The sequence below is a fragment of the Vipera berus genome (genome assembly GCF_964194415.1).
Source record: "Vipera berus genome assembly, chromosome: Z".
Taxonomy (NCBI): domain Eukaryota; kingdom Metazoa; phylum Chordata; class Lepidosauria; order Squamata; family Viperidae; genus Vipera; species Vipera berus.
Genome location: NC_138205.1, coordinates 98,834,859 through 98,859,912, shown reverse-complemented (window position 1 = coordinate 98,859,912; position 25,054 = coordinate 98,834,859). Strand labels below are relative to the sequence as shown.

The window sequence follows — 25,054 nt, the reverse complement described above, 5'->3', positions numbered from 1 at the left end:
TGGCTCTGTGTTTGAATACACCTACATGCTGCACGCACCGGTAACTTTAACAAGCCAAGATGATGTCAAAATGATTGTACCACTGATACGACAAAATCATTGTACCACTGATATGAGGGTTTGGTCATTAGCATGCCTCCACATGCCTCCCTTTCCCCGACCCGTGAATCCTTTGCAAACACACATGATAACCATCAAAATCCCTTTTCAGGGCAAACCATATTATGAATTCTCTTTTTTCCCCCAGCATTTTCTTACATGAGAGATTATAAATTAGTCCTAAGGAGTGCTCGTTAACAGCTGGGGAGCGCGCGCATGCGCAGGACTGCCCTGCCGGCTCCTGCCAGATGCTCTTCCCTCTTGAGGCAGCATCACTCCCTGGCTCCTAAGGAGTCCTCGGGGATGCTGCCTCAAGAGGGAAGAGCATCGGGCGGGAGCCGGCAGGACAGTCCTGCACACGCGCGCACTCCCCAGCTGCTAAGGAGTGCTCCTTAACAGCTGGGGAGCACGCACGTGCGCAGGACTGCCCTGCCGGCTCCCGCCAGATGCCAGCCTGCCCTTCCTCCACAGTGAGAGGGGAGGGCGCTGATTTTCCGGCGTATAAGACGAAAAATCTTGAAAATCATCTCAAAAGTTGGGGGGTCGTCTTATACGCCCAGTCGTCTTATACGCCGGAAAATATGGTACACCATCCTCCAAACCAATTCATAATTGAAATTCCAATGAGTTTCAGTGACATAGAAAGACTAAAACTTAGATTACTAGAAAAATTTGGTACAGTTAATGTTGTTTTTGATGAGATGATAGAGATGATGGTTTCCATCATTGTATGTTTCCAAAAGCTGTATTTCATCAGAAAATGCAATGAAAGAAACTGATTCATTGAAATGGCAAACTTAGAATCCTGAGTCCATGTGAAATGTTCACCAACCACTAAACCCAACAGAGTCAAAGCAAGGGGTATTTTATAATAGGAATGCACACATTTTTTTTTTCTGGGGAGAAGGTCACACCTGATTTTTTTACGCAGTTTTAAGAGAGGGAATAGAATGGCACTACTTGAAAAAATTAAATGTGTTTTCTGTTAATTTATACTTAATTGCAATTAAATTAAATGCAGTTAATACAATTACTCTCCAATAAATATTTAATAATTTCTATCTTCCTTTATATTAAAAAATTATACCTTAACTACCATTTTAAAAGCTCAGTAGGGTTGCAGCTCTACTTTATAAAAGCTGGGCATTAGAAATACATGCAAAATACAAAGTCGATATATACTGAATCTGTAGACCTAAATGCCACTACTTTTGCTGCCACAGCACCAAATTATAAAACTACTTGGAATTTTTTTTTAAAAAGAGTTCCCTAATTACTATAATTTACTATAGCTTCTTCCCCTTCTGCAAATCCCCTATTTTGGAATGGTTATTTTTGAAAAATTAAGTTTCTCCCTCTCCTTTGTTATATCACTAAGCTTTATGGAAACATAAACTGATTTATTCTGACACTTCGGTCATTTAACTGAGATAAGAACCTAATAAACAATTATCCTTTGCTGCTCCTAAAGCAGAAGAGATATCAATTTTGTATTTGGATGTTCGTAATATATTGATTGTATTTGATGGTCATTTGAAATGTTCTTCTTTCAATCACTCATTTTTATGCTAAAAATTTATTTGTAATATTTTGATAAATGTCCACTCGTATGAAAGAAGATATAGATATGCTTTGGATTTCTGCATCACCTTTTAGAGCAACAATCACTTAGGCAAGTAAGGAATCATTATATTCTGTCAAATGTATACTTTAGACTATTGCCTATGTGTGTTTGTGTGTGTGTGTGTGTGTGTATACATACATACATAAACACAAAAAAAATAAGAAAAATATGTGCTTAGCTATTTACATAAAAATAAACTGAATTCTTAATTTCCCTAAGTGAGACCTAATTCAACTGTAAGTCAAATCTGAAACCACAGAACAAGACTATATTAGAGATCTGTGTGTACCACTAATCAACTTCATTTCCCTCTTCCCAATTTAATTATAATACATTGGTGGAACAGTGAAATATGTACCGAGTGACCTTTTGCCTCAACCTGTCTGAAGCATTTACAAGGCTTCTGGCTCCACAGTGATTTGTATAATCACTTTCATTTTACAGTTGGACCATCCAACAACATTACTATCAGAAGCACTCATGACTTGAGCTTTTACAACAAGCTGCTGTTTGTGCAAAAACACTTCTAAGGAGTTCCAGTAATTAGGTGGGACACATACAATGCATCATACATAAAAGTGGGGTAAGGTTTGATTGTGTGGTTGTGGACTTAATTATGATTTTTCCCCCTCTGCCATAAATATTCTGTATTTAACTATCAGATACACTTGATCATGATTTTGATTCATGGTTTTGTCATTTTCTTATTTTCTTATTGTGCTGCAAATGATTTGGGAGTAGAAGTTTACGAGCTCTATGTCTCTTCTATATAGAACATTTTTTCAGTTGGCCTAAATTAGATCTTTTTGACTGGTTAATTATTTATGTCCACTAGAATCATTTTTGAAAATCTACCATTTGACGGTTGTCCATATATTTATGTATTGATATATGCATCCACTGGATAACTGCTGTTGAAGAACTGGCATTTGAAAAAGAATTTAACTATGGGAATTGGTCCAGCAGCTATAAATTCCCTAAGAATATTATGTGGGAGAAGTAATAAGGAATCCAACTTCTACAATTATACTAAGAACAAAATTTTCTGCAATGGTCAAGAAGGCGGTCTGGATTTGCTTATAATTATAACAGTATGCTATACAGTTGTTACAAGAAGTAGCCAAAATGCAGTGTATGAAAGAATACCAGAGAGTGGATTACAGTTTTCACTGCCAACGCAGAAAACAAATAAAGAGTAAAAAGGACATCTCATAAGAGCTTCCTGAGTGTCTCTTCCTGTATCTGAAGTCTGGGTAGCCTGAGTAAGCTGCCAAGCCTTTTCTATAGTGGCCCCTATATTGTGACAATAGCTTCCTTAAAGCATAAAGCTTCCTTAAAGCATAAAGAAGCCTGCCTTGGACCCAGCTGTATTGAACAACTTTCGTCCTGTCTCCAACCTTCGCTTTCTTGCGAAGGTTGTTGAGAGTGTGGTGGCGCATCAGCTCCCTCTGGTCCTGGATGAAGCGGATTATCTGGACCCGTACCAATCGGGTTTCAGGCCCGGGCACAGCACGGAGACGGCATTGGTCGCGCTGGTGAATGATCTCTGGAGGGCTCGGGACAGGGGATATTCCTCTGTTCTAGTCCTATTAGACCTCTCGGCGGCTTTCGATACCATCGACCATGGTATCTTGCTGCGGCGTCTCAGGGGATTGGGAGTGGGAGGCACAGTCTTACAGTGGTTCTCCTCCTATCTCCAGGGACGTTCGCAGTCGGTGTTGGCAGGGGGGCAGAGGTCGACCGCGAGGTCTCTCATTTGTGGAGTTCCTCAGGGGTTGGTCCTCTCGCCTCTCCTGTTCAACATCTACATGAAACCGCTGGGTGAGATAATTCGTGGCTTTGGAGTTGGGTATCATCAGTACGCTGATGATACCCAACTTTTCCTTTCGACCCCAAACCACCCCAGTGATGCCCTCAACGTGATGTCCCGTTGCCTGGAGGCGGTTCGGGTCTGGATGGGGAGGAACAGACTTCAACTCAACCCCGACAAGACTGAGTGGCTTTGCATACCTTCATCCCGGGTTTATTCGGACATTCCACCTCTGGCTATGGGGGGTGAACTATTACCCCCCATAGATAGGGCTCGCAACTTGGGAGTCCTCCTAGATTCACGGCTCACCTTGGAAGACCATATAGGAGCTGTGACTAGGGGGGCCTTCGCCCAGGTTCGCCTGGTGCGCCAGTTGCGGCCCTATCTCAGCCGGGATGATTTGTGCACGGTCACTCATGCGCTCGTGTCCTCTCGTCTGGACTACTGCAACGCTCTCTACATGGGGCTGCCCTTGAGGACCACCCGGAAGCTTCAACTGGTACAGAATGCAGCCGCGAGAGTTGTGTTGGGAGTCTCCCGATACTCCCACGTTACACCTCTGCTCCGTGAGCTGCATTGGTTGCCAGTTGTCTTCCGGGTGAGATTCAAGGTACTGGTAACGGTGTTTAAAGCCCTCCATGGCATGGGGCCGGAGTACCTTAGGGAACATCTGCTGCCGGCATCAAGCTCCCTGCGCCCTGTGCGTTCCCACAGAGAGGGCCTCCTCAGGGTGCCACCGATCAGAGAATGTCGATTGGTGGCCCCCAGGGGGAGATCCTTCTCTGTGGGCGCCCCGGAGCTGTGGAATCAGCTACCGGTAGAGCTCCGGATGGCGCCCGATCTTCGCTCCTTTCGTCGCGATCTCAAGACGTTTCTGTTTGTTCAAGCCGGCCTAGCCTGATGGGGATTGGTGGGGTTTTTTATTTTTGGTGTCTTAATTTTAACTTGGTGTTTTAGAATTTTATTCCAATTGTTTTAACTTGGGCAATTATTTAATCTCTTTTTAATGTTTGTATTTAGTATTTTATTCTGCCCTGTGAACCGCCCTGAGTCCTCAGGGAGAAGGGCGGTATACAAATATTATTAAATTAAATTAAATTAAATTAATAAAGTTGCACTCTCCATTCTGTTTGAATTATATTGGAATAAGAGCCTATTTGGTGTAGAGGTTGAGGTGCTAGCTTAGAAACCAGGAGACAACCATCAAACTACCATGACATCAGCATAAATGCTTCATTTATGGCAAACTATAGTGACCATCCATAGCTTGTTCATAGTTTAGATTGTCTATCCAGTTTTCATTTCTTGAAAACAGAAAATCTATTACTGTTAAATTTTATAACATGAATAATCAGTGTATGTCTAATTTACACTAATTTCTAATTCACAGTTATTGATTGAAGATTAAGAAGTTGAAGATTAAGAAGATAAAGAACAACATATCCATGGTCCAGAGGTCCACATCACAACTGGGTAGTTGGTTTTAGGTTTCCTTCAACACATTGTCATTTCAGACCTTCAGTACTAATTCTATAGCCTTATAGTAACGCTATTCTAATCTCATAGACAATTTCAATAGAATAGACAATAAAACTATCTAATGCTGTATGCAAGGCATGATATAGGTTATCATGGAATGGGTGGGAACCCTAATCAATGAATGACAAACCACAGTATCTAACTAGACAACTTACCATCGCTGCTGATGCAGACTACTTGAGGCACTTGTGTACCAAGTCCACAATCTTTCTCATTGTCTGGAATACACTCATCCAGGCTCACTATTTTCCATTCATAGCAAGAAGGTTCTTCACACGGGATCGCTTCAATCAAATGGGGACAGTTGCCAGTGCCTCCTGTGGGTTCATTTTTGATGCGACGTTTTCTTAATTTAAAACCTTAAGTTTCCAAAATAAGGAACAATTATTTGGTTTTATATATAAGACAAAAGCATTGATTTTATCCACTTTTAAATTTCATATCCTACAAATAGATATTGTAAGTTATTTCTTATAATTGCATGATATAATACAACTAGGAAGGTAATCATGTCACTCTTTATCCCCCAAAATCCCAATAATATATTAATCACAGAGGACACCAATGTTTCCTTATTATTGCCCAAGGGACAAGCAGTAAATCAGTCACTGTAGTTTCACTTCTTTTATTCTCACAACAGCCCTGTGGAGAAAGCTAAAATGAGAGAAAATGCCATTTGATAACTCAATGAGCATCAGGGTTAAGTGAAGATCTGTTCCTTTTGTCTTCCTGGGTTTAATCCAATTTGAACTGCGATACTTCAATTTTATAACCAAAGATTAGGGATTTTCCATGTATTCAAAGAAAGCATGTATACAATTGATAATGCTCAGGTAACATGAACAACATGAGCAAGAAGGATGTGTGGAACCACAGGAATGTGTTAAGCGGTGCCATGGCATGCGGGGGATGTTGCAAGTCAAGAAGAATGCATGGCAGTTGCGTAGATATTTGAGAGGTGCTGCTCTAATCAAGGATACACATGGGGTGGGGGGCAGTGGAAAGGGTCTGACAGGGTGCCTGGAGTTGCTTGGGAGTGTGAAGAGGTGCTGCATGAGTCAAGGAGGGTGTGCATTAGTTTGTATGAAGTACTGTATAGGTCAGAGAAGGTGCCTGGGGATGCAGCAAAGGTCAGGGAATGTGAAGGACAGTAGCATGGACTGGAGAAGGTACACAGGTACACATTGAGACTGGGGGAAGAAGTGAGGGATTGTGAGACTGACTGGAAAACTGTCATAGAACACTGAAAATGAAGATCATGTGATGCCAGCAATACCTCAGCAGTGGAACAGCAGCAGCAGTCACCAGTAGTGTAAGCAGTAGAACTTCCCCAAATTTCAGTCCCTTGGGCTTCATTGATCTCAGATTTCGGGCACATTCTGTTAAATTAGCCCAGGTGAGCTAGGTTTGGTTCAAAAATTGTTGCCCTATAATACCCTGTTTAGCCCAATTAAGGATCATGACAACAAGAGTTCTAGTAGTAAATAAGATTTTCTGAGGGAAGAAAATTTGTTGCAGGATAAAAGAATAAATTGAGTCTGATAAGCACAAAAACCAACATTAAGGTTGGTTTGAAAGAGGAAAAGGGAAAGAAGAGAATGCCAACTTGTAAGAGAAGAATATTTTGAAAACCTCAAAAATGTAGAGCTATAATACTGATAGAGAATGGAAAGAAAGAAAGAGGATTAAGAATGATAAATACTGAAGGAGGATAGAAAGGGATTTATAGAGATTATAATACTTTACAAGCAGCAGTAAATGGAAAAAAAACTAATAATGAGAGCAGAATGATTCTCAACTACCTAAAAGGACAGTTCAAAGACTAAAGAGGAAGGACAATTCTGTAATACCTCTCTCTATATTGCTATGTAAATATTCACAGATTTGCCTTTCTAATGTTAGAATATAAAATAATTTGATCTCTCTAGAGGAAGAGTGAGGGAAGGTCTGGATCTGCCATCCTATAATTATTATTAGAATAACTGTCAGAAAAGTACTAATGAAATGTTTATATTGATTTGCTTGCTTATATTTATCTCAATTAGGGCTCAGTCCTTTTGTCATTGGGAGGTATTACAGGAAGTCTAGATTTTTGTTTTTCAATTTCCTCTTCCAAAATCAGAAAGAATGACCTCTAGTTCCAGAGACAAACATAAGTAATTACTGCTTAGAGCTAGAAACTAATATCCTTTCAATGTTACAATTCACCAGGATTAGTTGCATCAAACTCCAGAATGTGACATTTCTTTATTAGCAGATCTTCATAGACAAATATGAAAATATTGTTTGAGTAATATAGAATACAATTCATAGAGATATATAATCTATCAAAATAAATGGAAAGGGAAACTATAAAAACCATGAATTACAAAAAGATCCAGAAAAGAAATCATAAGAAAACTATGGATCCGTTAAGCTGCTTCAACTAAGTATGCAGCAAAAATAATGGAACTTGCTTTAAAAAAAATCTACATACCCTTTTTGGCTTGCTGGTCCTCACAGTTTTCAAAGGTACAAAGCCCCCATGCTGACCAAGCTGATACCTCACACTCTATAGGACATGGGATGTGGCACAGTTGGGTAGTGCTAGGAACAGGGCCTGTGCACAGTTTCCATTCCACAGGTTTAGAAGCTGTAAAAGAGAAGACAAAACATGAAGGGTTTTGTCTGTAAATATAAAGACAGCTTTGCTAAAAAAAAAGTCAAGAAAGCGATAACCTCTGTCTTTAATCTCATCTAGTTTAGACATGTTAAACTCATGATGTCATGTGACGTCGCGCGACATATCGGAGTTTTTTCCCCATTGCCGGCAATGGGTGGCCACAGTTTCCTCGTGACGCGTCCGGCCCATGGGCTGGCAGTTTGACACCCCGATCTAGCTAAAACACAGCCAATGAATTCTACTAGGCTAAATTTACACTGCATTGTGGGAAGTTCAGAAATATGTAGAAAACCTAAAGATTTTGGTGAGGTGCCATTTCTTTAATAATGTGGATGGTGGTAGTGGGCATTCTAAGGAGACAATGAGATTCATGGATCTGGAAATTGCAACCGGTGACAAATGCCACCTCCAGGATGCTGTTTGGATTATTTCACCTTGTACATATACCTCTCTTAAAGTATCAATCTAGATTGCCAGCTTGCCACTAACACTTATTATTGATTGACTGACTGATTCCTAAACAATTTAGGAAATGGTTGCCTAAAAAAATCTAATCAAATGTATCGAACCTGCTCTCTGTTCTTTAGCCTGTAGATGCTGTTTGGTGGCCACATGAAGACAAACCTTCTCTAAAGCAGTAACTGTCCTCTAAAATGATCTCCTCTCTGTCTAGGTCAAGCTCCAGTGTTGATATACGTAAAATAATTTTTTAGTTTTTCTTTTATGTCATGTTGACATAAACCCAGAAGAAGCCAAATCATTATATTTACCTTTTTTCAACTGCTAATATTCCAGTTTTTAATCGTTTAATTCCCATTTTTGTTATTTCACTCTAAGTATGTTAAACTATTTCAAGTATTTTAAATAAATGCTACAAATTTTTAACACTTAGAATAGTAAAAGCCACTAAATTATTATATGCCTACCAGCAATTTCCCATTCTAATGCTTTCTATAACAGCCTTCTAGCAATATATTTAATTTTTTAATATTAAAATTCCTTGTCTGTGTATATTGGATGATTAATGCCAAAGTGTAATTATATGCATGTTTAATATTTGTATTAATAACAAATACAATTATTAATAATAATAATTCTTTAAACTGAAAACCCAGGTATTCCAGAAGCAGAGAAATTATTTAATAAACCCGTGATTATAACCCAAAAGTCTACTCACCTACAGAGAAATAAGTCCTAAAAGATGTTTCATTGGACCTTCAGGGTGAATTACGTACCTGTTATTTCAAAAGTGATGGATAGAAGTGGAGCAGCACTAGTCTTTGATGTTCTCTGGGATTGACTTTCTGAAAAAAATGTGGACAAAGACTTCCACGAATACCAGAGAAGGATGGGGTAGACCTAGATACAAATATGCTGCATTTGACCCATAGCTTATACCAGAGGTATGGCATTCTCAGTGGAACTTACTGTTTTGTTGCCAGACCCATTTTAGGCACTTTTTCCCTTCTAATAACATAGTGGAATCCCATTATCATTAACTCTAATGAGAGTACCCTGCTCCCTAAAGACTTGTAAATTTAATGTTTGTCTTTTTATTAGTGAATCTCTGAGGAAATAAAAGGTTCCTTTCTATAAGCAGTCAGTGATTTCTTATATTTAAAAGCATCTATCTGGTTCACAGAAATTAAAGGCCAAACAGTCTTTTGTTTTTCCTATTACAGCCCAATGAAGATAAATCTTATTCTAACTGATGCAAACAAAGAGGTCTTAAATGATGGAAATCCAGATTCCCGCATTAAAAGCAGATTGATTTCTACAAACACATTTCTCCCAGTGAAGGGTTTGAATGAATGAACCTTTATTATCAAAGTACAACATGTATACATTGAGACTAGGTGAGCCTCCCTTCGTTCCCTCACCACCACAACTCCCAGTGACAACAAACCCACCATATTGTTACACCATGTGAGCTAATTGCACAACACACCGGCCTCGCAAGTCAATCATACATAAAGTTATTTCCTGTTCAAGAGCCTGACAGCCCATGGATAGATTGGTTGTTGTTGTAGTTGTGTTTGCAAATATTCTATACTATCCCATTACCTTTGTGTAGAAATTGTAAGCAATTGTATGTGTGTATAATACCTACCATGATTTAAGTATTTTGACTTAAATCATGGTAGGTATTATACACACATACACACACACACATCTTATAATGCATCTTATATCTTCTTTGGCATCCTTCAGTCTCGAGAGACTATGGTATTGTACTCTGGAAAGAGGTCCTAAAGCAGCATCTAATGTGGCTAAAAAGGCCAATTTTAGAGTAGCAGTTCCTTCCACATTGAGGGCAGATACAGTCTGTCCCCTGTCTGAGTGTTTTAGATAATTCTAAGCTGTAAACCAGGTGCATTGATTAAAATTTGCAATTTAGAAATAATTTTAAAATGTTACAGGAAAAACAAACTATGATGTGATACTATATGATTTTTCCTCCTCTTTAGATCACAATCCACATTCCTACACTTCTCCCAATATATTAGGACTTTGAATTTTATCATGGCATCCGGCCCTCTCAATTCCTGGCAAATAGATGGGGAAGAAATGGAGGTAGTGACAGATTTTATTTTCCTGGGCTCCAGGATCACCACAGATGGGGACTGCAGCCAAGAAATTAAAAGTTGCTTGCTCCTGGGGAGGAAAGCCATGGCAAATCTAGACAGCACACTTAAAAGCAGAGACATCACCCTGCCTACAAAAGTGCATATAGTCAAGGCTATGGTCTTCCCAGTTGCAATGTATGGCTGTGAAAGTTGGACCATAAGAAAGGCTAAGCACCAAAGAATTGAGGCCTTTGAACTACGGTGCTGGAGAAGACTCCTGCGAGTCCCTTGGACTGCAAGGCAATCAAACCAGTCAGTCCTAGAGGAGATCAACCCTGACTTTAGAAGGCCAGGTCCTGAAGTTGAAACTCAAATACTTTGGCCACTTAATGAGAAGGAAGGACTCACTGGAGAAGAGCCTAACATTGGGAAAGGTTGAGGGCAAGAGAAGAATGGGATGACAGAGAATGAGGTGGCTGGATGGAGTCACTGAAGCAGTAGGCATGAGCCTAAATGGACTCCAGAAGATGGTAGAGGAGAGGAGGGCCTGGAGAAATGTTGTCCATGGGGTCGCGATGGGTCAGACAGCAACTAACAACAACAATGAATTTTAGGATTTCTGTTGTTATTATTCTAAGACATTTGAACATATCTCACTTGGGGAGGCTGCCTTTTTTTACAAGTACAATCTTCCGCAATATTCTCTTATGTAATTCCTCACAAAATTAAATGGGGATCATTTACTGAGTTACAATGTGTTTCTGCAATTTGTGTGTATGTCTGTGTCTGTGTAACTAAGCCCAAACCCTCACCGATCCAGGTGAATGCCTGGGTAGGACTAAAGAATAGTTCTAATACATGCAAATCTGATAGAACTCAAATTTCAGTTTGGGCAACCAAACAAAATCTACCATTGCACATGAGAAGACCTGACAGGTTGCAGTTAAAGAGTATGACTTTCCTCCCACCTATTTCTTGAATTCATGGCAGCCTGCAGGTTGTGGTTAAAAAAGATGGCAGGCCACAAGGCTCCTATCAAAAATTTAACTTTATTTTATGTGTTACATGTTAAAAAAAAGGCATGGGTATCATCTTAACTTTTTTGACCATGTTGTGTAGAGACCCCCAGTGGCAGGCAAATGAAATATGTGAACCATAAGTTTTCTGATTCCTAGCTAACATTAACCATGGTGCTACAGGTTTTCATAATGTCAAAGATCAAAAATATATTTTAGAATATATAGTTTTAAAAGAATGATAAAATCTACCTTAGGAGATTTAGCTTCCATAATAATGAGTTAGTCATACCTTTTTTTTCCTTGAGTGTATTTAAATAGGACAGGAGATTTTCATTCGCTTGCACGCAATACACCTCCCGGGTCTGAATCCCACCTCCACAAAGAGATGTTTGATTTCCTCGCCGTTTATCCTGTTGGCTGAGTAAAGGGTCAATGCGACATTCTGTCCATTCCGTGGTTCTCCAGCCATATCTAAACAGCAACATTTAAAAAAAAAACAAAAATAGATAAATGCACAATGAGACTGCATGAAGAATCATTCCAGAAAGATGGTTTGTAATGTTACTGATCAGATGGCTCTCCCTTTTCACTTCACAAATGTTATTACTTACTCATAAGGAAAAAGATGGAAGATCAAGAAAATATTGGAAGTTACAATTGAAAGGGAAGCTGTATGATAATACTCTCATTTGGAAACATTTTCCAATATAGTAAGCAGCGATAATTATTTTTTGTTTTAATTGCTAGAATTGAATTTGCAGTTAGTTACAACAGGTTGTCACATTATGTAAAATTAATGAAACTGATTAATTAAACTTCAGATCCTATTGAAATGACTTGAACATATTTGGAAGCCATAGATTGGTGGAATTATTTTGGCTTCATATATTTTCAGTCTGGGTAATTGTATAAAAAATGTTACTATGGCAGCTTCGGTTCAGACCATTTTAGGAATTGAATTTGGGACCTCCATAAACGGGTGATATGACAAGCAATTCTTAAGTATTTGAAGATCTGAACCTGTTCAATACTATTTGTATTGTTAATTAACATAAAATTAATAAAAGTGAATAATTATTTAAACTGAATGCAGATCCTATTGAAATGACTTAGGTAACTGAGTTAAGAAAAATCCCAGCGATTTAAAATAGGAATTATGTGCAAAGAGCATTACAATCTTCTGCTAAATTTCCTGGTGCTCATTTATTACAGTAGGATTTAATTATGAGTGATCTTACATAAGATACATTATTTGGTCTAAGCCTAAGAAAATATTAAAAATATGAGGTTTAGTCCAAATCAGATAATTGTTCACAGAATAAAATATTATTATCTACAACTACTACTACAAATATCTGCTTGAAAGGAAAAAAAAAAACATTCTGGATCTGTACAACTGAAATCATAATTTGAAATTAAAGAATGGTACCAAATATAAAATAATATTCAAGAGACCTATGCTTTTAAAATGTTAATAGTTGAAGCAACAATATTTTTAAAGCTCAATTTCCTTTTGATAAGTGACCTATGTACTAGGTGTTTTGTTTTGTTTTTTACAATTTGTGCATGTCTACATTTTTTCTGAAAAACAAATGGAACCATCCTCTATTTCTCTCTGTTGAAATGTATGTTTCTCTGTGTGTAAACCTATTTACAATTTTTTCTTTGTCAAGATGATAACCAATTCTGCAGAAGGCTCCTACTGAGCCCAGCAGTGCTGATGAATGACGTGTGAGCTTCCGATCAGACAGTGCACAAGATTTCCAGTAAGTTAAATCTCAATCATCCTTGTGAAGCGAAAGAAGTGCCAGAAAATGTTCTACTGGAAGAATACTTTAAGGAAATATCAAGGGAACATTTCCTCAGGCCACAATTTTGCCTACAAATGGTCAAAAATGATAATTTTATCCCTAAGCAAATTCTGTATTACAAATATGTAATAAATATTCTGTATTAGACATCAGAGAAGGAAAATGAATCACCTGAATCAAAACCTGGTGCAAATTATTCTGGTACTATGGAAGCTATAGCAGCACCATTCCTTCCTGCATCACCGAACACCTTTAAAAACCTCCAACACTATAAGATAAATTCATGTAGAACGGGAGTGTCAAACTGCTGGTCTGAGGGCCAGATGCGTAATGCCGAAACTACGCCCACCCCATTGCCAGCAATGGAAAAAAAGTCGTGATATGTCACGTGTCACATAAAGTTGTTTGACATCCCTGATGTAGAATGTGCATACATATCTATGTTAAAAGCAGATAAATCATAGGCTCCTCCCATTATTTATTCAACAGAAATGTGGATTTGGAATTCTCACTTAATTCACTTAAGCACTCAGAATGCCAGAATAACATGAGCCTCAAGGATGTATAATGCTAAAGATCTTGAGATATATAGATACTTACGTGATACAAGCAGTCACTCCATCTCCTTGAGTTACACACTGCTCTGTTTCTTCTAGGTTTGGACACTCACTTTCACTGCCAATAGGAAATTGCTTGATTGTCCGTGTTCTTGTACGATACCCTTTCGGGGATGTCATATCAAAACATGTTTTGGAACATGGGCTCCATTCAGACCATTCTGACACCTGGCATTCCTTTGTGATCACACATGATTGGAATGTAATTGGCAACTTTTCTTGTTGACAAAAGCTGTAAAAGAACATCAGAATGTTTTAAAAAATGGATTAATTCATTAAATTCCAAATTATATCCCTTAAACCTTAACCAAATTTGCTTTCTTAGTACAATAGCTATAGCGTCAGAGAAATGTAGGTTTCTTCACAAAAACAATTTCTACATGCCTTTTATTGTTCTCAAAACTAATTGGTTGGTTAATAACACATTTTAAGAATTATTTTACTAATTCCTGTGATTGTATACTCTAATATAAATGACATGGGTCCGGATTATTTACAGGAGCACCTTCTGCCGGCGTCAACTTCCCATCGTCCTGTGCGCTCCCACAGAGAGGGCCTCCTCAGGGTGCCATCGGTCAGGGAGTGCCGGCTGGCGGCCCCCAGGGGGAGAGCATTCTCTGTGGGTGTGTCTGCCCTCTGGAATCAGCTCCCTGTGGAGCTCCGGATGGCTCCCGACCTTCGCTCTTTTCGCCATGACCTGAAAACCTGGTTATTCGAGCTTGCCGGCCTGGACCGAGGGATTGGGATTTTAAATTTTAGAATTGATTTACTTGGTTTGGGGCTATATTTAATTTATTTTTAATTGAGTATGCCATGTTTTAATTGCCCTGTACACCGCCCCGAGTCCTTTGGGAGAAGGGCGGTATATAAATCTAATAAAATAAATAAATAAATAATAAATAATATACTCCTGAGGATTGGAAAAGGGCCTGATGTAGCTCCCATCTTCAAGACAGGAAAAAAATGGACCTAAAAAAAAACGGGGAAAAGGGGAGGAAATAATTATGTTACAGAATGCCACAGGAGTCCAGCTAATAGGAATGTGGGGAAAAAGGATAATTGATGGAATCTTGATCTAAGACATTGTAGATAAGAAAAAAATGTTTTAATGAATGCTGCAAAACAGTGGGAAAGATATGATATGGATGGGCATCTGCAAGTGAAAACATGAATGTGCAAGTGATATCATGAAGCAAATAATGCTATATGGCACATGGCTAAAAACTAGAGGCACTAGATGAGTAAATGTTTGCTGATAAAATGTTCACCAAAGAAGGAAAATTGAGAAATTTTAAAATATGCAAATACCAGTAAAAATAGTGAAAAGTATGCATAGATTGAATATATTATGTTCAATTTATTGTATAATATTTTGTACGTTGTATGTTGCAAGATGGGTGTTTATATAATGGAGAGCTGATGAGCACTTTAATATATGGAAGTGAAAGGTGGATATGCCATGAAAAACATAAAAAATGTGTATGATAAAATAAGAGAAGGATCAAGCATGAACAAATGCTGAATGAATGTGGATTGAAAACAAAAGTGAGTAACCTGAATGTAAGAAGGACATTGAAGTGGTGTGGTTATATAAAGAGAATGAATGAGGATAAACTGCAAAACAATTAAATGAAGGAAGAATAAATAGGTCCTGATGAAGGAGAAATAATTATTGGATGGAGTTGATAAGATCCTGAAAAATAGGTAAGTTAAAAAACAAAAGACAATGTATATAAGCAGCATATAGATGTGATAGAAGCAAGGGTGATTTGTAAGGCTAGAAAGACACAAAGAGGCAAAGAGAATTGTGTTGTTGTAAATCAGATTTATACTCTTTTTTTTCTTATCTCATGCTCTTAATTTCTTTAATTTACTATTTCTCATTTCTCTTTTCTACGTTCTGCATAATGTTGCATGCCCTGAAAGAAAACAACATGGCAGGTATATATGTGTGTAGTTAAGAGGAAATCAAAAGGATAGATTATTACAGTGATTGAGGAACCTGTTACCATTTGTTAAAAGTAACAGTGTTCATTGATTTAGATCATTCCGCATTAGTCAGAACTGTTGTTATTTAAATAGATAGAAGGAATCTTACTAATAGATAGAAGGAATCTTGCTAATAGTTAAAAGCTTTCCATATCTGACCAGAAGTAAGGAAAGTTTTTTTTTTGATGATCTGGCACATTGCACCTGTCATTGTCTTTTTAAAAAATCCTTTTTTCTGGACTAATATAATAGCCACATGAACCCAGAAACAAATGTGTTTCATATTAAGAAGGCAATAAGGTAAGGAGGGAAAAAAGCTTACACATCCTTTGTGGAAATTTTATGCATTTTCCATTCTTATTTCAGATCCTAATACAGCACACCTTTGCTTAGCAATATAGCCTTATGAATCCAATCAATCCCAAAGGTGCCTTTTTTCAAAAGGCAACTGACTGTTTTTCCTTGAAGACATTTCCCTTCTTATCCAAGATGCTTCTTCAGTTCAGATCCAGAACTGAAGAAGCTTCCTGGATAAGAAGGGAAAAACAAAGCCCAGTTGCCTTTTGGGGGGGAAAAAACACCTTTGGGACAACCATGACCTAGATGACTTAGAACAGACATGTCAAACACAAGGCCCAGGGGCCGGATCTGGCCCGTGAAGTGGTTTCATGTGGCCCGCAAAGCCATCCTGGAAAGAGTGAGGGAACGGTCCCCTGGCCCAGAGACCCTCCTTCTGCCAGAGACCCTCAGATCTGTCCCACTCCTGCCCAGGCCCCCATAGGCACCCTTGGTGCGAACAATGTAGAGCTGGCCACGCCCACCCAGTAGGCCATACGCACTCCAGCCATGCCCACCCAGTAGGCCACGCCCACTCTGGCCATACCCACCCGGCCCCCTGAGGGCAATCGCAATGCTGATGCGGCCCTCAGTGAAATTGAGTTTGACACCCCTGACTTAGAATCTCCATAGACAATCCAGTCAATCAGTCTATTAAGTACCAGCTTCTCAATTGCTTACCTAATGACAAACTCTGCAAGTATCACTTAATGATCTAAATATATATTCATAAATGTATCTCTCAGCAGCTTGACGAATTCATCTGTATTTGGATTAGAGACCCTTCAGAAATACCAAGGTTTTGGGTAGACTGGCAAATTAAAAAACACCCAGAAGATAGCAACAACAAACCACTTTTGTACTGTTGCCAAGAAAATTCTATTTATGCAATCATCAGGAGTTGAGTATATACATAAATATAGCTATAGACATAATAATCCTTTGGAACCTACTTCCACTATCCCACTGTACTACACATCACCAATCTTTTCCTTTTTTGTAATATGTAATAATTAGACTAAGAAATCCAAGACAACTTTAACCATTCTTGTTTGAACAATTGCTTTAATTAAAAACAAATCAGACTGAGTGTTGGATATAAGTGAACATTACATTACATGACAAAAGTTTAGTTTTCAGTCAAGAAACAACAAGAAAATATAGGATTTCGAAGATTATAAATAGAAGATAGAATCTCAATCAAAACAAGAAGTGATTGAATCTTTGTAAATAAACTTGCAATGTCAGACCATTATTTTAAAAATACTACCTTACTCTACCAGAGATGCAGGATACTACTATAAATCCCATATCTAGAGTTTTATTAGGTTCAATATGTTTTCAATTTGTCTTTGGAATTAGCATTATACAGAAAGATGGCTGCAATATTTTTGGTGCGAGGTCTGCTTCAGGGGAGAGTATTCAAAGAACACATGCAGCAGTGCTTCATGGAGGTAGAGAAATATTAGATAGGAGAATGCAAGGCATAGCATGAGACATAGATTATTTCATGTGGTGCTAGTTGCTAAGTCCTAGTTTCCTAAATTGATTCTAAATACCCTACTAAAGAGTAAGATACACAAATTAGTTTCCAGTCTGCTTTAGTGGAGCATATAATTTCATTTTTAAAATAAGAACAATATCGGGCTGTATCTGTGAAGAGTGATAATTGTCCAGGAAATCTCCACCACATGGGAAAGCTGCTAAAAATGTTTCTCAGATTAAGCTGCTACAGTCCAATGCATTGGCAGGATCTAATACTTTTGGCTAAGGATAAAAACAGAATCATGCTTTTGTGCGGTAAGTTCCAATACTGATATCACCATGATGCATTTATAAAAAGATGGGAAACTTGTAGTACAATAAGTAAAAGGTAAAGGTTCCCCCGCACACACGTGCTAGTCGTTTCCAACTCTAGGGGCCGGTGCTCATCTCCGTTTCAAAGCCGAAGAGCCAGCGCTTGTCCGAGGACATCTCCGTGGTCACTTGCCCCTCTCCAAACTCTGCATAGGCCCCATAGGTTTGGTGCTTTGGGTGATGATGAATACAGGCTAACCCTTTTTCAAACAACAGACCTCAGTTACAGTTTTCTATTCTATAGACACCTGTGAAAGAGCCTCTTGAATACCCCTGCACAGGGTTAGAACTAAATGATTTACTTACAGAAGCTCACTTTTTAGATGGTCAGCCTGACATTCATTTCCATTTAGTTTTGCTATCAGATTAATATCTGACAAAACAAATTAGAATGCCCTCATCTATCACATGCAACTTTGCTCAAAAAGCTAATACCATGGCTGAACTTTTAGCACATTCTGTTGGAAGAAACCTATAGGAATGCAGGTTCCACCCCATTCTGCTGAAAAGTATGTAACTACATAAAAAGAGCTTTCTGTACCTTGCTAACTATTTCTGCTAAGTAGTGACTGTTGTTTTAAAGTATTTCTGGGCAGAGTTCATAGAAAAGCACACTTGGAGCACCCACAACAATTTCAGTAACATAAATATTAGGTTTAAAATATCTTTCCTTTGTCTAGTGTTCCCTTGCCATCTCCCTCACCCCACCCCCCATTGCTGTAAACTGCCTATTTATTTTTTGAGTTGATTGACATTATTTTAATTTGGCAGTTCCACATTACTCCTCTCTTTTATTCCTTGTTTGCTAAAAGTGTTAACATTTATTTTTCTCTACTTGATTTCCCTTTTGATTACAGACTGATTCTTCCATTGTTCTGGAGTGAATAACATAACTAAATTCAGTAGGGGAATGCTGCCAACATAATCTCTGGGTACATGTAGAAAAACAACTGAATGCTGAATTGTTCTTTCCATTTCAAATTGAAAGGAAAGAAAAAGACACTCCTACATGCAAAAAACAAAATAGTTGTAGGTTAAATATATAAGAGTATCTCATTTATCAGAAATGGTATATTTAATTAGTTATACTGTTTACATAAAGGGATTGATTCTGTATTCTAAAAGCTGAGAGTTTCATATCATGCTAAAATATGAAAATTCAAGACTTTCCTTATTTCTGGCAATTAAATTTATTTAGGATCCAATCTGAGTTAGTCACCGGTACCAGAGTTAGTCTTCCAAGCTTTTGGACTTATGCTAGAGACCCTCCACAGGAAATTTCTTTCTCTATGTGTGGACTGGGCTGTTCTATGCATTGTATTTATGAGTTTGTGTGTGTGTGTTTTAGTTGGTAATTGGACTGATGTTATTATTTCCTTGTGCTGCTGTGCCCTTGGCTCCTAAGTACTTGGTAAACTGGTGGTAAAACAGTACTCCTGTTGACTGACAAGAAGGCTGTTTCCCAGGCTTCAATCATTTCCCTGGCTATTTTTGTCCCTGCTAGGCCAACAATCCAGCATGAGTCCAAAAGCTTGGAAGACTAAATCTCTGGACCCAGTGACTGACTCAGATTGGATCCTGAAACATTATCTTGTATCTTGATTTGTACATCTGTTTAGTTTTCTGCATTATTTAAACCTCTCTAAAATGATATTTTTCATTACTGTTTTTAAAATACATTGTTAAAAAATATCTTAAGCAGAGTTCACATAGAATTCATCTCAATTGTATACATATTACACAGACTTAATATTGGGGGGAAACAACCTGGTAACTTTAGATTATATAATGATCAGAAAACAGAGATAAGTTTCCCAAGCCAAATATTTTTGAAAGACTAGCCAAACAAAGGGAGGAGCTAAAAAAAATAAGATGAGTTTCGTGCAGTGGCTAAAAACTATACATGTCTCACAAATTCCTGATTTCACATCTTTTATCTACCAACACTCCAATTAGCAACTAAAAAGTCAGTTGTAATCAAATGACACTGCTATTAAATGACTTAATTACTCAGTATGTAATCTTAGTATGCTTCTGCATAGCCATTACTTTACCCCTACTAGCCCCTCAAACATTTCTATACCACACCATACTGCAAGTATTTACCAACTGCCATTTCTCAATGATTAAGTAGTCTACTGGTGAACTAGCACCATATCACTGAAAGAGCATCCAACCAGCATCATCGTCTGCCACCATTCTTCTATACTGCCTCATTACAACTATTTTCCCAGCTGGATAGAAGAGGAAAACTGCTCAAAAGCATAATGAAAAAGGCACTATGTGATATTGACTTCACCAAGGTAGAGAGGAACCAATGAGTTGGGAGGTGAGACAGAGCAAGAGTTCTTGTCAATGGAAAACTCTCTGCCTTGCAGCTCCATCTTTACAGTTTCTTGTTATGCAGCAGCTGAGCCACAATTTTAGCAGAAGAGCTCCTAAATAGTTCCATTATCAGGAATACACAAGGGCATGTATAAAGAGGCCCTTAGTCCCAAAACACATATATTTAAAACACAAGGATAATAAAAATGTTGCAGCAAAAGATGTGTACATTCTCAAGGACTACATAAATCTTCAGAAGATACATGAACATGTATGAGAGATTATGGAGATAATATGTAATTAGGAATCCTTCCCTGCAAACAATTTTATTTATATATATGAGAGAGAGCTGTTGGAGATCCAGCCGGTCTGAATCTGACCGATTGCGAATAAGAACTTTTACTAGGTCTTATCTCACGGCGATGAGGACGGCGAAGTCTAATTACTTCGCCGCCCTCATCGTGTCTGCAGATAATCGCCCGGCCGCCCTGTTTAGGGTAACTCGTTCCCTCCTTCTCAGGAGGTGAGGGAGAAGCCCTTGCAGGGGTGGGCCGAGGAGCTTAGCCAGCATCTGGCGGACAAAATCACTCAGATTCGGACCGGTTTGGACTCTGACTGGGCAGAGTCTGATGGGGAGGAATCGAGCGGTCTTGAGAGTATTATCTGGACTGAGTTTGATCCTGTGACTCCCGAGGAGGTGGACAGGATTATGGGGAGGCTGAGCTCTACCACCTGTTTATTGGACCCATGCCCTTCCTGGCTGGTTTATTCAGCTCGGGAGGAGACACGAGGCTGGTTCCAGGCAGTGATATCTGCATCTTTGAGCGAGGGTGTCTTTCCCGCCGCCTTGAAGGAAGCGGTGGTGAGACCCCTTCTCAAGAAGCCTGCCCTGGAACCAGCTATTTTGAATAACTATCATCCAGTCTCCAATCTTCGCTTTTTAGCGAAGGTTGTTGAGAGTGTGGTGGCGCATCAGCTTCCTCTGTTCCTGGAGGAAACTGATTATCTTGACCCGTAAGAATCGGGTTTCAGGCCCGGGTACAGCACAGAGACGGCATTGGTCGCACTGATGAATGATCTCTGGCGGGCTCGGGACAGGGGTTGTTCCTCTGTCCTAGTCCTATTAGATCTCTCAGCGGCTTTTGATACCATCGACCATGGTATTCTGCTGCGACGTCTCAGGGGGTTGGAAGTGGGGGGCACTGTTTTGCAGTGGTTCTCCTCCTACCTCTTGGGCCGTTCGCAGTCAGTGTTGATGGGAGGGCAGAGGTCTGCCCCGAGGTCTCTCATTTGTGGAGTTCCTCAGGGGTCGGTCCTCTCTCCCCTCCTGTTCAATATCTATATGAAGCCGCTGGGTGAGATCATTCGTAGTTTTGGGGTGGGGTATCATCAGTATGCCGATGATAACAAACTTTTTCTTTCCATCCCAAACCAACTCAGTGATGCCCTCGATGTGATGTCCCATTGCCTGGAGGCGGTTCGGGTTTGGATGGGGAGAAACAGGCTCAGATTCAATCCTGCCAAGACTGAGTGGCTGTGTGTACAGGCATCTCGAGTGAACCATTCTATTCCATCTTTAATGATGGGGGGTGAGGTGTTACCCCCCATTGATAGGGCTCGCAACTTGGGTGTCCTCCTGGATTCGCGGCTCAGCCTTGAAGATCATATAGGAGCCGTGACCAGGGGAGCTTTTGCCCAGGTTCGCCTGGTGTGCCAGTTGCGGCCCTATCTAGACCGAGATGCCTTGCGCACGGTGACTCATGCGCTCGTGACCTCCCGGTTAGACTACTGCAATGCTCCCTACATGGGGCTGCCCTTGAGGACCACTCGGAGGCTTCAACTGGTGCAGAATGCAGCTGCGCGAGTTCTGATGGGGGCCTCCCGATACTCCCATATAACACCTCTGTTCCATGAGCTGCATTGGCTTCCGGTTGCCCTCCGGGTGAGATTCAAGGTGCTGGTGATGACCTATAAAGCCCTAAATGGCTTGGGTCCGGGATATCTGAGGGAACACCTGCTGCCGGCATCAAGTTCCCTTTGTCCTGTGCGCTCCCACATGGAGGGCCTTCTCAGAGTGCCGCCGGCAAAGGATTGCCGGCGGGCAACACCCAGGGGGAGGGCCTTGTCTGTGGGCGCGCCTGCCCTCTGGAACCTAGAGCTTAGGACTGCCCCTGATTTTCGTTCATTCACCGGGACCTGAAGACCTGGCTCTTTGAGCTTTCCGGCCAGGACTAAGGATTTTTTTAATTTTTTAACTTATTGTAATTGGGTTTTTAATCAGAGATATACGGGTTTAGATTTTAATCAGGGAAAATTTAATCTATTTTAATTGCTATTAATTTTTGTATTGTAATGTTGTTTGAATTGCATATATATATATATATATATATATATATATATATATATATATATATATATATATATATATATATATATATACACATACATACATACATACATATATATATACATATATGTACATATATGTACATATATGTACATATATATATATATACATATATATATACATACATACATACATACATACATACATACATATGGATCTTTGGTCATTCGGGTTTTTTCCCGCGTAGAACTAAAGGTGTAGGAGCAACATTTCGATGGAATCCCATCCGTCATCCTCAGGCTGGTGGCTTCAGCTTCCTTCTTCTGGGAGAAGCATGTGGTAGTGGCTGTTTGTTCCTCTTTTTTAAACTGCCAGAGGGGGTGTGTTCTGTGGGTGGAGGTGTGCTCTGATTGGGTGGGGGATTAGGTGTGTTCTGATTGGGTGGGAGTGTGTTTTGAATGGTGGGTGTGTTCTGATTGGGTGGGGGTGTGTTTTTGAGTGGATGGGCTGGTCTCAGCTGCCAGCCTTATACCTGAGCTGGTGAGTTGTGCTGCTTTTGTTCGGCTTCGTGTTTGTGGTTGTGCCATGTTTTTATAGTGGGTGTCAGTTTGCTTATTGTGTGGTTTGGAGGGGTTTAAAGTGGCTGATGTTGCAGCTGTAGTTAGGTTTCTGTTTTGTGGTTGTGCGTCGTTATCATTGTGGGTTCGGATTTGCTTTTTGAATGGTTGTGTGGTGGTGATGTCATGTGATGTTATCATGAGTTTGGGTCTGGTATCATTCTTGGTGGTTGGGACTCGTCTGTCAATCAAGGCGGGTTTCCAAATGGCTGGTAGGCGAGAGGTATCATCTCCTTTGTTCATGCTGTGGGGGCGTTTTTCTATCTCAATGGCTTCTCTGATTATTCTGTTGTTAAAATGTTCAATTTTGGTGATAGTTTTGGTTTTTTAAAAATCAATTTCATGTCCCGTGGCTTCAAAGTGTTGGACCAGGGATGAAGTTTGTTCTCCCTTTCTGAGTGAGTTTCAGTGCTCTTCAATGCGTGCACTTATTCTTCTGTTGGTCTGTCCGATGTATGTGGTGGGGCAGGTGGTGCATGGGATTTCGTATACTTCTTGGTTTTCTAACCCAATTATGTCTTTGGGGTTTCTTAGGATGGTGGATATTTTTCTGTCTGTGTAGAATGCTGTTTTGATGTTGTGTTTTTGGAGGATCTTGCTGATTCTGTCTGTGGCCCCTTTTAAGTATGGGAGGAGGGCTTTGCTATTTTCTTGTTCTCTGTCTTGGGTTTTTGTGGGTGTCTCTCTTCAGATTAAGTTGGTAATCGTGTTTCTTTGGAATCCATTGGCTGTTAGTACATTAGTGAAAGTGTGTAGTTCGGTTTTTAGGTGTTGTTCGTCATCTAGGTGTTTTGTTCTGGAGATGAGTGTCTTGGCTACGGAGTTGATCTGTGCTGGGTGGTGGTGTGAGAGTGCGTTCAGATAGCGGTTTGTGTGTGTTTTTTTGTGGTAGATAGTGTGTCCTAGGGAGCCGTTGGATTTCTTGTAGACTAAGACATCAAGGAAGGGAAGTTGATTGTTAGCTTCTGTTTCCATGGTGAATTGTATTTTGGGGTGTAGGCTATTGAGGTGTGTGAGGAAGTCATCCAGTTTTTCTTTGCCATGTGGCCAGATTACGAAGGTGTCATCTACGTATCTGAGCCAGAGTTTGGGTTTGTGGTTGGATTTTTCTAGAGCGAGGGTTTCAAAAAGCAAATCCGAACCCACAAGGATAACGACGCACAACCACAAAACAGAAACCTAACTACAGCTGCAACATCAGCCACTTTAAACCCCTCCAAACCACACAATAAGCAAACTGACACCCACTATAACAACATGGCACCACCACAAACACGAAGCCGTATATATATATATATATATATATATATATATATATATATATATATATATATATATATATATATATATATATATGCATGCACAATATAGTTATGAGCCTCTTTCCTCAGATCCAATTTTCAAAATGGGAATAAAAATAGCAGGTTTTTGTCTTCACACTATAATTTCTATGATGTAAACTTTGGGTAGGGATGAGCTATGCTTTTTGAATGTCTTGATTGGATTAATATAGTCCTTAAACCAGTGCTTATCAAATCACTAAGTCAAAAAGAATTACTTTAAGCTGTGAATATAATTTCTTTGACACTTAGTCCTGACAGCATTGCTTCATCTTCAGAAATGGATGAATCAAATTGCTTTTGGCAATGATTAGCTATTAGTTCACCTTCACCAGTATTATCTATTCTAACTGGCAGAAGCTCTCTAGAATCCCGACTACTTTCTGAGATCAATTATCTTGTCTACATGAGATGAAAGTTATGATCATATTCATGAGCAGATTATAGTCATGTTCCAACCCTATTCACATTTTGCAATGATCCACTTAAATCAAT

The 25,054-nt window shown here is 39.4% G+C and overlaps 1 protein-coding gene across 1 annotated transcript in view; it reads right to left on the bottom strand.

The window, feature by feature from the left end:
• The window catches only part of THSD7A (thrombospondin type 1 domain containing 7A), a gene marked incomplete at both ends in the record, with an annotated part of 144,441 nt that overhangs the window by 106,066 nt on the left and 13,321 nt on the right, over positions 1-25,054 (bottom strand). Inside the window, 5 exon segments of the mRNA XM_081346261.1 lie at positions 5,228-5,431; positions 7,549-7,704; positions 8,970-9,038; positions 11,610-11,791; positions 13,732-13,980. Of these exon segments, the coding sequence (XP_081202387.1) occupies positions 5,228-5,431; positions 7,549-7,704; positions 8,970-9,038; positions 11,610-11,791; positions 13,732-13,980 (860 nt within the window).